We start from the raw sequence: 14,932 nt of genomic DNA on the forward strand, positions 1-14,932 counted from the left end.
ATTATTATACATAGGATGGATGAACAAGGTCCTACCATATAGCAAAAGGAAATATATTTACTATCCTGTGACAAACCATCATTGAAAATATAAAAAAGAATATATATGTGTATAACTGAGTCACTCTGCAGTACAAAAGAAATTAACATTGTAAATCAACTATATTTCATAAAAAAAAAAAAAGCACTCCCAACAAACAAAAGTCCAAGACCAGACAGTTTCACAGGAGAATTTTATCAAATGTTTAGAGAATAGTTAACATCTATTCTTCTAAAACTCTTCTAAAACAACTGCAGAGAAAGGAACTCTCCCAGACTCATTCTATAAGGCCACATCATCCTCATACCAAAATCAGAGAAGAATTATCACAAAAAAGAAAATTACAGGCAAACATGACTGAGGGGTATAGATGCTAAAATTCTCAACAAAATACTAGCAAAGCACAACCAACAATACATTATCAACTACAAACTGGCACTTGCCAAGAGCACTTGCCAGCAACTGAACAACAAGAAGCGCATTTGCGACCTGAACCCTATGTTCCTTCAGCTGCCAAGCTTCAACACCCCTTGAGGGAAATTCAGGCTGGAGAGTGAGTCACTCTGTGCTCTAGGGAAACTGGTGGAACAGGTCTTTAGATAGTTAGATATTTTTAGGAACTGATCCAAATCCTTGCCTCTCTTCATATCTAGAAAATCACTAAATCCCTTCACAGTGACATCAGCTCCTCATGACTAGCAGAAAAGCTTTTGTAAAGTAAGCACTTGATTGTTTTGAAATCCCCCTTCACCAAAATCTTACACATTGACTCTCCCCCACTACCTCTTTAAACCAGTCTCTCAGAGCTATCTGAGGTGCTGTCTCCTGGGCTGCAGTCCTCATTTTGCCCCAAATAAAACTTAACTTGCAACTCTGACATTGTTCATCTTTTCAGTCAACACATAAAAAGGATCTTAAACTATTATCAAGTGGGATTTATCTCAAGGATACAGCATTTTTCAGTATCTACAAATCAATCAGTGTGATACACCACATTAGCAAACTGAGGAATAAAAATCCTTTGATCATCTCAATAAATGCAGAAAATGCTTTTGCCAAAAACCTCTCCAGAAAGTTAGCATAGAGAGAACACACACCTCAACATAATAAAGGCCATATATGACAAACCTGCGGTTTATGTCCATACTCGGTGGTGAAAAGCTGAAAGCATTCCCTCTAAGATTAGGAACAAGATGAGGATGTTTACTCACCACTTTTATTTAACATAGTGTTAGAAGTCCTAGCCACAACAATCAGAGTAGAAATGAAAAAGAAGTCCAGAAGGAAAAGAAGTAAAACTGTCACTGTTAGAAGATGACATGATATTACACATAGAAAATCTTAAAGATGCTACCAGAAAACTACTACAGCTCCTCAATGAATTTGGTAAACTTGCAGGATACAAAATTAATACACAGAAATCTCTTGCATTCCTATACACTAACAATGAAAGACTAGAAAGAGAAGTTAAGGAAATAATCCCATTTACTATCACATCAAAAAGAATAAACCTAGGACTGAACCTACCTAGGGAGGCAAAAGATCTGTACTCTGAACTGAAGAAAGAAACTGAAGATGACACAAACAAATGGAAAGTTATACCCTGTTCTTGGATTGGAAGAATCAATACTGTCAAAATGAAAATACTACCCAAGGCAATCTACAGATTCAATGCAGTTTCTCTCAAATTTCCAATGGCATTTTTGATAGAACTAGAACAAAAATTTTTTTACATTTATATGGAAACACCCCACTAGTCAAAGCAATCTTTTGAAAGAAAAACGAAGTGGGAGGAATCAAGCTCCCTGACTTCAGACTACACTACAAACCTACAGAAATCAAAATGCTATAGTGCTGCTGCTGCTAAGTCACTTCAGCCGTGTCCAACTCTGTGTGACCCCATGGACTGCAGCCCACCAGGCTCCTCCATCCACGGGATTTCCCAGGCAAGAGTACTGGAGTGGGGGTGCCATTGCCTTCTCTGAAATGCTATAGTACTGGCAAAAAAAAATACAAAAACACAAAAAAACACAAAAAATTATAGGTCAAAGGAACAGGAAAGAAAGCCCAGAAACACACACTTATGGTCAATTTACAACAAAGGAGGCAAGGATATACAATGGAGAAAAGAGTCTCTTCAATAAGTGGTGCTGGGAAAACTTGACAGCTACATGTAAAAAAAATGAAATTAGAATATTCTTGAACACCATACACAAAAATAAACTCAAAATAGATTAAAGACCTAAATGTAAAGCTACTATAAAGCTCTTAGAGGAAAACACAGGCAGCATACACTTTGACATAAGTCACAGTGAGATAATTTTTGGACCCATCTTCAAGGGTAATAAAAAAATAAATAAATAAATAAATGGGACCTAATTAAAATGTAAATCTTTTGCACAGTAGAGGAAACCATCAACAAAATGAAAAAACAACCAACAGACTGGGAGAAAACTTTTGTAAACGATGTGACCAACAAGGGATTAATCTCCAAAATACAGTTCATGCAGTTCTACATCCAAAACAATCAAATAAAAAATGGGCAGAAGACCTAAATAGACATTTCCCCAAAGAAAATATACAGATGGCCAAGAGGCACATGAAAAGATGCTCAGCATTGCTAGTTATTAGAGAAATGCAAATCAAAACCACAATGAGATATCCCCTCACTCTGGTCAGAATAGCCATCATCAAACAGTCTACCCACAATAAATGCTGGAGAGGGAGTGGAGATAAGGGAACCCTCCTACAGTGTTGGTGGGAATGTACACTGGTACACCACTAGGAGAACAGTATGGAAATTCCTTAAAAAACTAAAAATAGAGCTACCATAAGATGCAGCAATACCACTACTGGGGCATATATTCAGAGAAAACTATGGTTTGAAAGGATACATGCACCCCAGTGTTCACTGCAGTGCTGCTTACAATAGCCAAGGCATAGAAGCCACTTCAAACGTCCATCGACAGATGAATGGATAAAGGCGTGGTATCAAACAGAATATTAGTCAGCCATAAAAAGAATGAAACAATGTCATTTGCAGCAACATGGATGGACCTGGAGATTATCATACTAAGTGAATAAGTGAACTAAATCAGAGAAAGACAAATATCACATGATATTCCTTACATTTAGAATCTAAAAAAGAAAAAAAAAAATTATACCAATAAACCTATTTATAAAACAGAAACAGTCTCACAGACCTAGAAAACAAACCTAAGATTACCAAAGGGTGCCAAAGGAGAGGGATAAATTGGGAGTCTGAGGCCGACATACGCACACTGCTCTATTAAAACAGAAAACCAACAAGGACCTGCTCACAGCACAGGAAACCTACTCAGCATTCTGTAATAACCTACATGGGGAGAGAATCGGAAAAGAATGGATATATGTACAACTGAATCACTTAGCTATACACCTGAAACTAACACCACACTGTAAATCAACTATACTCCAATATGACATTTTAAAAAATAAGTGAATTAAAAAATAAAATCAACGGCTCAAAAAAGCACGTTTAACACGACCCTGACAAGTTAACTGGGTTCAAGGCCAAACATAAAGTAAATATGTAAGTATCAAAAAAGTTTTACCAGAAGAGAAAAAGTAAAATTCAGCAAAACTCAAGAGTCATACCATTTTTGCCATGAATGAGGTCATCTACCAAGGGATTAGCCACAACATCAAAGAGCTCCTTTTGGGTGGTATGAGTGCCAAATACTTGTTTAAATGAATACTGAGTCTGTGGAGAAGGAAAAAGTTTTAAAAAAGCACGTAAATGGAATTGCACTATATCTAGGATAGAAATACATCTGCTTAAACACATTCAGATGTTTCCTTATGAACACTTAAATCTAGACATGAAAAGAAAAAATATCAATAAACTTTAAACTTGAAACCTTTAAAAAGTCATAACATACTTAAATTATACCAATTATAAACTGGTAAATATTTATGGTTATAGTACTGAAGTATAGTATGGTTACAACTATTGAAGAGTTATATATATATATGTATACACACACACACATATATAGAAAAGTATATATGTAGAAAAGTCTTCAGTCTACTTATGCTTCATAGACTAAGGCTGATTTTGTTTTAATTAAGTGACAAAGAAGATCAAAAGGTATTATAACAATTCAGTCACAGATTTGTGAAAATCCTCAAGCACTACTTTACTGTTTTTTTTTTTAAATAAAGGTGTCATTTTAAAATAGCATAACAGCAAAAAATTAAGAGTTTTGATGTATTGCTTTTTTAAAACTAGAAAATAACTGTCAATATAATCTAATCTGAGTTGTTGTTGTTTTTTTAACCACACTGCAAGGCATGCAGGACCCTAGTTCCCTGACCAGGAATGGAACCCATGCCCTCTGCAGTGGAAGGATTGAGTCTTAACCACTGGACCCCCAGGGAAATCTCTGATCTGTGTTCTTATGTGAAATAAATTTTAAATAACTGTGACCTTTAAAATGCAGTAACAAATAAATAAATAAATAAAAATAAATAAATAAAATAAAATGCAGTAATACTTCAATTCTCAGATCTTTCAACATAACATAAAGTACAGCTATACTATCAAAAATATTACCAAACTCCAACTGGAAAATAAGATTGGAGACTGGGGTAAACAAATACATTTCAAGGTAAACTAAAATGACCTAACTGTCCAAACACTGGAATTTTATTCTATTTTTATTATTTCCTAGTTTTAGTAGGCTGTAGACATTGCAACTGTTCCTGTAGGTTTCTTGAATTTCTTGCAGTTTTTGCTCCATGAACATTAATGCTGTTATTTGGTGCATGAGTATTCACTAGAATTTATTATGGATTATAGCCTTTATCACGTGGCCCCTCTTCCCTGTTTTATATCTTTTATCTTAAATTCAACCTGCTCAGATATCAATATCATAACCCTTATGAAAACTATTAGCAGTTTTGTCCCCCAAAAGGAGACTAGTATAGATTAGGACTGAAATACATCATTATCATCATCGTAACAACACAGCTCATACTTAATACTAACCATATCTCAAACACTGTCTAGCATATCACATGCTTCAGCTAATTCTCACCTGTCTTTATTCCAATGCTGTGAAACAGCTTTGAAAGTGAAAGTCGCTCAGTCGTGTCCGACTCTTTGCAACCCCATGACCTTTCATGGAGATTCTATCTAATTTCTTTACATGGAGATTCACAGAATTCTCCAGGCCAAAATACTGGAGTGGGTAGCCTTTCCCTTCTCCAGGGGATCTTCCCAACCCAGGGACTGAACTCAGGTCTCCTGCATTGCAGGTGGATTCTTTACCAGCTGAGCCACAAGGGAAGCCCAAGAATACTGGAGTGGGTAGCTTATCCCTTCTCCAGCAGATCTTCCCAACACCAGGAATCAAACTGGGGTCTCCTGCATTGCAGGCAGATCCTTTACCAACTGAGCTATAAGGAAAGCCCTTTAGAAAACAGCTTTAAAGTTCGAAGGAAGAACAAAGAATCCTGGAACTGAAAGGATACACAGGATAGTGGTGATAGGTCAATCAGATGACCTCCAAGTCCTCATGAGCAACCCCCACCCTCTTCCAAGTGAAGAAAACTGAGGCCAAGAAGGAACTTGCCCAAGCCAATGAAGCTAATTGCTGTCAAAGTCATTTCCATTCTAACATTTTTCCATTATCCAGTGTTGCCTTCTGTCACAAGACACTGAGAACCTCTAATCCCCACTAAAGCTTTTGCACTATTTACACATACATGAAATTAACTCTAATAAAAGTGAAATTCAATAAGTCACTTCTTAACTGTTTTACATTCTCAAAGTCCTACTCTTCCATGAAGCCTTCCCAAACCATTCCTTCATGCTTACTCCATATTTACTGAGTATTTGGCAAACAGGACACATAAGGTGCATATCCCCTAGAAGAGTATATTACACCTGGGGAAAGAGACCATAAACAAGTAAATAAGTCTACAGATGGTGCTAAGTGCTATTAGGGAAGAATAGAGTACAGACCAGGACAGAAGTAGGAGTGGCGCTACTTCTGATGGGGGTGGTCTGGACACACTCTCAGAGGAGGTGATTTAAGCTAAACCTGAGGATGAGGGGCCATCCTGCTAAGAGCTGAGGCAAAAGGCCTGAGGCAGGATTCCAGCTTATCCAAGCAATTCAGGATTGGATGAGTACTAACAGGGGAGGTGGAGAAATTAGATAGCAGGCAGATTAAGCAGGATTTTCCCATTTTAAAACTTTATCCTTTAGAAGGCTTTAAAAAGAAAAATGGTGGGGGGGGGGGGGTATAAATTAAGAGTTTGGGATTAGGAGATACAAAGTACTAAGACCCTGATGCTGGGAAAGATTGAAGGCAGGAGGAGAAGGGGGCAACAGAGGATGTGTTGGTTGGATGGCATCACTGACTGAATGGACATGAGTTTGAGCAAACCCTGGGAGATATTGGAGGACAGGGAAGCCTAGTGTGCTGCAGTCCATGGGGTCACAAAGAGTCAGACACAACTTAGCAACTGAACAACAACATATATAAAATAGATAAACAACAACATCCTACTGTATAGTACAGGCAGGTGTAGTCAGTATATTGTAGTAAACTATAAAGGAAAAGAATATGAAAAAGAATACGTACATATATGTACAACTGAATCACTTTGCTGTATACCAGAGGCTAATACAACACTGTAACTTAACTGTACTTCAATTAAAAAAAAAAAAAGGAAAATAGTGAGGTCTGACTTCTGCTTTGACTGGCTGCTCTGTGGCAACAGATCAGAGAAGATTCAGAATGGAAGCAGGTGGTCCAGTTGGCTTCAGCATAGTCTTGTCAATGCCACTCAAAGTATGGTCAGCAGGCGGCCCAGTGCCCCTATGAAAGCTATCAGTCTCCTGTCCAGGGGAAGTAATTACAGAGATAGAGAGTAATTGCTCAGAACCTCTGTAGTCATTTCACATGGTTGCAACATCCCAGCATGTGATCAGTGAGCTTACTCTGAACAGATTAAAAACCAGTTCTCCTTTGTCTAACTTTGCCTAACAACTGTGTAACAGTTTCTTGTGGCAAAGCTGCATAAAAGTATCAGTCACAAAGCACTGAAAATAAAAAAGTTGCTTCTTTACCACAGACAGTTTGAGAAGCACTAGTCTCCATAATTAATAACAGACCTCAGACAAGGGTAGCAGCAGTAGAGACAGAAATAACAGGACAGTTTCAAGATATACATTGGAGTAGAACTGATAGGATCTACTGATGAACTAGATATGAGGAGGTATAAGAGAAAAGTGAAAGTTAGTCACACAGTCACATCCGACTCTTTATGATCCCATGGACTGTAGCCTGCCAGGCTCCTCTGTCCAAGGAATTCTCCAGGCAAGAGTACTGGAGTGGGTTGCCATTTCCTTCTCCAGGGGCTCTTCCCGACCCAGGGATCAAACCCAGGTCTCCTGCACTGCAGGCAGATTCTTTACCAACTGAGCCACTAGGAAAGCCCCCAAGAGAAAGGTTTCCGGTTTGAGCAAATAGATGGTGGTGGTGCTATTTATTGACAAGAAAAAACAGGGAAGTACTGATCTAGAGGGGAAAAAGAATCAAGAGTTCTTTTGGACATGCCTATGTGGCATCCAAACAGTGGATGTTCCATTTAGACAAAAGATGTAGGCTGAAGATAAAATTTCCAAAATTATTACCATATAATCAGTGTGTAAAGCTAAGGATAAAAGACAGAACATGGAAAGTTCGAGGGGGAAGACAGGACAGTGCTGCTGAGAAACAGATCATAATGAAGACAAAGATGTGTCCATCACATTACATCACCAGAGAGGCCACTGGTAGGCTTCTGACTAACAATCTCCCTGGAGTAGTGTACATAAAAGAGTAAAGGCAGCTACAAGAGTTGACAGACTGAATTAACCTTTTTTTTCCTGCATTCCCAGAGTCCGTTTCTTTAAGCACATCTCTGTCACCTATGAGCATTACTTGCTTAGCATCTGTGCTCCCAACTAAGTTGTAAGCTCCATAAAAGCAAGGAGCCTGTCTTACTCATTTTTAAAAGTCTCCTTCCACCCTCCAGCTTAGCACATGTTTACTGAACTGAACTCTTGCTTAACATTTTACAAAAATAAAAACACTTCATAAGAAATCAATTCAAGTATACAACGCCTATTAAATGTTACTTCAATTCCACACATGGAACTATATATATATATAACTGCCTAGAACAATCAGATATCATTCCACATTAAACTATCCTGATGGCTCAGACGGTAAAGCGTCTGTCTACAATGAGGGAGTCCAGGATTCAATCCCTGGGTTGGGAAGATGCTCTGGAGAAGGAAATGGCAACCCACTCCAATACTCTTGCCTGGAAAATCCCATGGATAGAGAAGCGTGGTAGGCTACAGTCCATGGGGTCGCAAAGACTCAGACACGACTGAGCAACTTCACTTAACTTATGCTCTAAAAAGCAATAAATATCCAGTATAAGAAATTATCATCTAAAAACAATCTTTTAATTTCAGTATACCAAAAGCGTGTTTATACAACCCAGAAATTAGACACTTTTAATATGGTTGTTAGACTGAAGTAAATAAGTCTTTCAATAAAGTGGAAACATGAATTTTGTCATATTTAAAAAATAGAAAACCAATTCAAGAAAGAACCTATCAATTAAAAACAGTTGGTTCCAAACAGAATTACCTCCTTATAGTCTCCATTTCTGTTGAGTCTGTAACCCTCAGGAGTATGAAGCTGAACTGTTGTATTATTGATTACTTCTATGCAACACTCTTGCTCAGGAAGGCTCAGTGGGCGTACCCTACAGTACACCTGAAAATACAAGAGGGTGTTTAAAGAACAAAGGTTGACTTTTTACCTGACTTTTCCTTCATTCCTTTATTCATTCATCAACCAACATTTGACATCTAAACTTAAGAGAGCTATATAAACAGCTATGGAAGCCAAAAATCTGCTACCCAACTTGCTGACTGTCAAATGCAAAACAGATATATTAGATATGAGAGAATTTTAAACGCACACAAAATGAAAACTCTAAAAATCAAGAACATATCACACAATGAAAAATATCTCAAAAGCTGTTAGGATTGTTTGGAATTGGACGTCAGTTAAAACTTGCCAGCTTAACACAATATACTAAAGTGCAAGATTCAAAACGTCATCTTCTTAATCAGTGATAGGGTTGGGAGAAAATTGTTTAGCTGTATATGCAAAGCATCTGGTTCCCACAACTCAGATAAAGAGATAACACTCCAGTGCCAATAAAGGGAAAATTAAAAAAAAAAAAAAAAAAACAGAGCAAGTCAACTTTTTTTTATTTACCATTTGCTTTTAAAAGTTCCCAAGCCTGAAACTAGTGAAGTTCATAGAGTAGTCATGAGATAAATGAAACTGTTCTAAACCAGTCTATGGAACTTGATCCCCAATAGCATGGAGTTTGGGGCTTTCCTCTTGAAGTGTGCAGTAAGTTACTATATAACTGTCGTAAAGATAGGAGAGATGTTCATCCAAGCACAAAGCTTCCCCCATCCCAGAGACTATAAAGAATATCTCCAAGATAGTTGAAGAATATTTTTTCATTATCTAGCTTTTCAAATATAAGTAGTTACAGGAAGTATGCAACTGAAAACCAAAGGCTTCATTTTACTGGACTAATAAATCCTACACAGAAACAAAATTTCAAAGCTGGAACCAGCCTTAAGCAATTTAGTACAGTCCTTTTAGCTAAATGTTCTTTGATTCCACTTCCACATCTCTGTCCCTTTCAAGCATACAAAACACAAAGGGACTGAAGAAAGAATACACAAATTCACAGGCAGACCTTACCCCAACTGGGTCTTTAAGACTTGTTTGGGATCCTTTTTTCACTGGTGGTTTCCTGGGTGTCTTAGTCCTCCTAGTCATAGAAACAAAAACACTTCAGTTCAACACTAACATATAAAAAAATAACCTATACAGAGAATCTTCCTAGGGGTTATAAAATTACTCTTTAGCAGTCCCAAAACACTATGCCCCAAATAATATGAATACGTACAAACTGCCTTAATAGGAGAGTGTTTGTGACATGCGTAACTTAAAAGTAATTAAAATTTGGCTTAGGAGACATTTGTGGCACCAAAAAAAGAAAGAACAGGCCCAAAATGGAGTTATCTGTGCTAAGCTCCATGTCACCAAATTATGACTTAATACCTAACTTAGAGTTCCAACCACTCCCAGGAGTAGAATCTTAAACCAGTCAATCTGGAATTACCTGGTCAGCACTGGTAAAGTGATCTGCCTGATAGACCCCTGGTTTTTTTAATATCTACTTATAGTTCTGTGTGTTAAGTGGTTTGCTTTCTTGACCAACAATTTTACAGGCATTACAAATTTGAAAACTCAACAGATGACTGAGCACACTTATCTCAAAAGGCATTTCGTAAAAGCACACAAGTTGTGCTTAGCCCATTGCCAAGGCAGACCAAGTGATTAATTTCTAAATTATAAAAATGCAGATGGAGAAATCCACCCTTTGATCAAGATTTATGTCTTTATTTTTAAAGAACAAGTGACTACTGAACTCTTAAAACTATCATCCTTTGTTCCCAGACAAAATGTGGTCCCCAAACTGCAATTTTGTGCTCTTTTAAGTAGCAGCAGTAGAAAAAGATATTTTGGTTTATTTCACCACTTCTCAAGTATGACACTCCCCCCTCCCCCCCATTTATCTATAGACGAGATAAACATTTAACACTAAGTGAAATTATTGGCTTGGACTATACAGGTTGTTAAAATACTTTCTCAGCACTTTCCCAATGAAACAAATCAAATTCCTGTTTAAAGTGCAAAATAATATGGTAGGTTTACTTAAACTTAACATTTTTATTTTTCCCTAAAGATAAAAATTTTGACTTTAGCCTCTTAAGAAAACAAGCTGTTTTCTGCAAACGACTAGCTACATCATGATGATGATTATAAAGTCAACCTTCTTTGCACAAGTATTTCGTTACCCAGTAGCGGTCAAGGAATTAGGCTGCGGCGCAAATGTCACCAACTTCGTGAAGAATGTTGGCGTTTGTGGCCGGGGGCGGGGCTGTCTGAGACCAAAGAACAGAGTAAAAGTAACTAGCCTACACCCGAGGGGAGAGCTGGGGTGGTCGCGGCCCCGAGGCTACCGAATTAGACTCGGAAAGGCAGGCAGTGCGCCCGGATGCCAAGGACTCTTCAGGGGCTGAGACCACCTACCCAACCCCAAACCCAGGACACAACACCAGGCCCACCCGCGAGACGACCCCCGACCCGCACTAACTGGGCAAAATACAAACCGCCGGTGCGGGCGGCCAGGGAGGGAAAGGGGAATTAGAGAAAGGATAGGAGGCGGCGGTCCCGGCCCAAACCTCCCGCCCCTCCCAACGTGGGGCCGGCCCTTCCCGGCCGAGTGCAGCCAGGGCGGGGAGCCAGGCGCCCTACTCCGGGAGGCGGGGAGCTAGACCGGGTGGACGAGGACGGGTCTTCACGCCCGTCTCCCCCTGGGCGGTCCCGGTAGGGGGGCTTGGTGGTCCCGGGCGGCACAGGGCTTGGTGCCCACCGCGCGGCCGGGGACCTGCCGCGGCGAGGGGAGACGCCGGCCCCAGTTCCGCGGCCCAGTACTCACGCTGGCTTCATGGTAGTAGGCTCCGAATTGCCCAGACGCGCGCGGAGGGGATGCCGGACTCGGTCGGGGGTTGACGAGATCGGCGGGCCTCCGGGACCGGCCGCAGGCACCGCAACTCCGCGGCTCAAGCGCGGAGCTTGAGGAATTCGGGAAACGCCGCTGACGGCCCAGGTGAGCTCGCGCCCGGCGCATTTCAAACGGGCCAATCAGCGCCCGCCCGCGGGAAGGGGCGTGGCCTCAGAAAAAGCGCCTGCTCAGTAGGATGTGGTGCGCGTCTCCTAGGCGACCGACGCAGACAGTGCACTGGCAGCCTGGTGTCTGAGGGGGAAGCTAGGCTCAGATATTAGGAAATAAACCCCATCCATATTCTCTGAGGACACTGAGAGTTTCTTTTCCCATATCCCAGTAAGTCCAATGGAAGGGCAAGTCCAGGATTTATTCAGAGATCAGCAGTGTCGTTCCGACCCAGGAGTGTCCAGTCCTTGGTCTTTACCCTGGGCAGAGACAGACTCACTTTCTGGCTTCCAGATCATCGCATCATCTTGGCTTCCTTTCTCTCTCTTCTTTGTCCTTCCGGGAATCTCCCTCTCTGGTTTCTGGCTCTTCCCGGAACCACTCTTTTCTAAGATGCACTGATTCTCACTTCGACCTTTACACCTAAACCAGTGACCATCAAATACGCACCTATATCTTTGCTTTCATGGAATTGTAGTCCCGTTCTCCTCAACTTTCTACAGGATCAGACACCAGTAAGAATAGACATAATATCCTCAACCCATAATGTTCCACATAAAGATGGTTCCTATCTTTGCTGTTACATAGTTACAGTGGATAAACTTGGAAATTCATTTTACAGAGAAGTACTGTGTTAAAGAGTATACTTGTCATGCATAATATTCCACAGGTGTTGCCAAATTGTCCTCCATAAATGTCCAAATGCATAATCCTGCAAGGCATGTACGAGAGGACCTGTTTTTCCACATTTTTCAGACAGCAAAATGTTACCAAACTTTTCTGTGGATGTTGATCTAATAGATGAAAAAAAAATCACAAATTTAAATTTTCTTTTGTGGTAAATGAAATTGGGTGTCTGTGCCTGTATTCAACAGCCATTTGTATTTCCTGCTCTAAGAATCGTGTTCATATCCTTTGCCTCCTTGTTCTCTTGGGTTGTTAGTATTCTTGTTGATTTGTAAAAGCTCTTCACATATTAAGGAAATTAGTCCTCATCCAAAATCTGAGCTCAAATTTTTTATAGTTCATAATTTTGCTTATGTTGCCTTGTGACAGCTTAGGGAAAATTTTAAGGTAGGCAAATTTAACAGCCTTCTCTTCTGTGGCTTCTGTTTTATGTCACACCAGAAAAAAGCCTTTTGTACTCTAACATTTAAAAAATGTCTTTAATCTTATATTTTTCCTATTGCCTTTTTATGTTTAAGTCTTTGAACCACTGAATTTTGTTGTCAAGTGTGAGGTTGAGAAGTAAGAAGAAGTGAAGTCGCTCAGTCGTGTCCAACTCTTTGAGACCCCATGGACTGTAACCTATCAGGCTTCTCCATCCATGGGATTTTCCAGGCAAGAATACTGGAGTGGGTTGCCATTTCCTTCTCCAGGGGATCTTCCCAACCCAGGGATCGAACCTGGGTCTCCTGCACTGCAGGTAGACTCTTTACCGTCTGAAACACCAGGGAAGGCTGGTGTGAGGTTGGGATCTGCGTCATTTAGGAATTGGCCTGGGCTGCTGGCCAATTACCTCTTAATTACACGGTAGCCTGGCTTTGGCCTCAGTCTTTCCGTTGGAACTCTTCTCGTCAAGATCAATGTTTCATTGATGCCAAAATTATCTGATCCTTACTTTACTTGACCTCTTAACAGATTAAAAAATATTTCCTCTCTTCTCGTGTCTTTGCTTTTACTCCTAGCTTTCTAGCCCCTCTTTCTCAGCCTCATTTTTGAGTTCCTTTTTCTGCCTTAAATATTGTGACTTAAGGTTTTTCACCTGCTGTTCACTAGCTGTGCAGGCACTCCCAACCATTCCTATGGCCTCACATACCACCCACGTTTGCTCTTCTGAGTTCCAGAGCCATATGTCCAACAGCCTGCTGAATTTACTTGGGTGCCTCACAGGCACCTCACATGGAACACCATCCTAATCTCTTCTCCTGAACCTGTTGTCCCTCAAGCATCACCATCTATCCACCCACCCATCCAAGGTACCACCTTTGACTTTTGCCTCTCCTTCTATTCCAACAGTCACCAAGTCTTGACATTTCTATCAACTAAATAGCTTTTAAAACCCTCCTGTCTATCCCCTCGACCACTACCATCTCTTGTCTGGATGACTGAAACAGTATCCTAACAGACTTCCCTGCTGCCATCTTTCAATCCTGGTTCCATTTTGCAGCCAGCTCACCACTAATCACAGATTTGATCATGTCATTTCCCTACTTGTAGTACTATAGTAGTTCCCACTGCTGGACACCCTCAACAGGCCCTGGGGTTCTTGCTCTCCAGGCTCATCACCTATCATTTCCCCTTGTCTCCCTCCAGCCATGATGACCTTCTGTGCCCTGAACACACTGGGCTCACACAGCTTTCCCCCTGCGACCTCCCTTCCTCCCTCCCTTCCTCTGACAATGCCTCCTGACCCTCAGTTCTCAGCAGATCTTCTGCCCACGGCCCTGCTCTGGATGCTGGATCCCTGCTCTCTATCCATAGTCCTCTGCACACCACCTCCAAGTCATTCCCTCTGATTTGCTTCAGAGCTCACATCCCAATTTGTGATTGCTGCTCCCTCAGTGGTAAAGAATCCCCCTGCAAATACAAGAGACGGAGGTTCAGTCCCAGGGTCAGGAAGATCCCCTGGAGGAGGAAATTGCAACCTACTCCAGTATCCTTGCCTGGAGAATCCCGTGGACAGAGGAGCCTGGAAGACTGCAGTCCATAGGGTCACAAAGAGTCAGACACAACTGAGCAACTAAACCACCACCACCAGCTTATCCCCACATCCTGACTAGACGACACAATCGTGTCCCCCGTGCCTAGCAATGAAGATGCTCCACGTGTGTTTGAAGGAATGAATGAGCCCATCCCTTCACAGAACATCCCATGGAAGACCCAATTATAATTTATCACCCCTAGCTTTTCTTCAGACCAATTTCTTCTTTCTCACTCATTTATATTCTTACCAAAGTTCACTGAAAATGTTTTAATGCCAATTCATTGTCTTATTTCTCTGTTCAGAAAT

At 40.6% G+C, this 14,932-nt stretch overlaps 1 protein-coding gene across 4 annotated transcripts in view; it reads right to left on the reverse strand.

Moving 5' to 3' along the window:
- The window catches only part of KIF23 (kinesin family member 23), a 43,363-nt gene extending 31,495 nt beyond the window's left edge, over nt 1-11,868 (reverse strand). For all 4 annotated transcript variants that reach the window (XM_061157975.1, XM_061157973.1, XM_061157976.1 and 1 more), the window contains exons 1-4: nt 11,686-11,868; nt 9,879-9,948; nt 8,736-8,864; nt 3,676-3,781 (exon numbers count right to left, since the gene is read on the reverse strand). In XM_061157975.1, coding sequence (XP_061013958.1) covers nt 3,676-3,781; nt 8,736-8,864; nt 9,879-9,948; nt 11,686-11,696 — 316 coding nt within the window. In that variant the 5' untranslated portion in view covers nt 11,697-11,868. The remainder of the gene's footprint in view (nt 1-3,675; nt 3,782-8,735; nt 8,865-9,878; nt 9,949-11,685) is intronic.
- Nucleotides 11,869-14,932: the final 3,064 nt, after the last annotated feature.

This window comes from Dama dama, chromosome 12 (genome assembly GCF_033118175.1).
Source record: "Dama dama isolate Ldn47 chromosome 12, ASM3311817v1, whole genome shotgun sequence".
In the NCBI taxonomy this organism is placed as follows: Eukaryota; Metazoa; Chordata; class Mammalia; order Artiodactyla; family Cervidae; genus Dama; species Dama dama.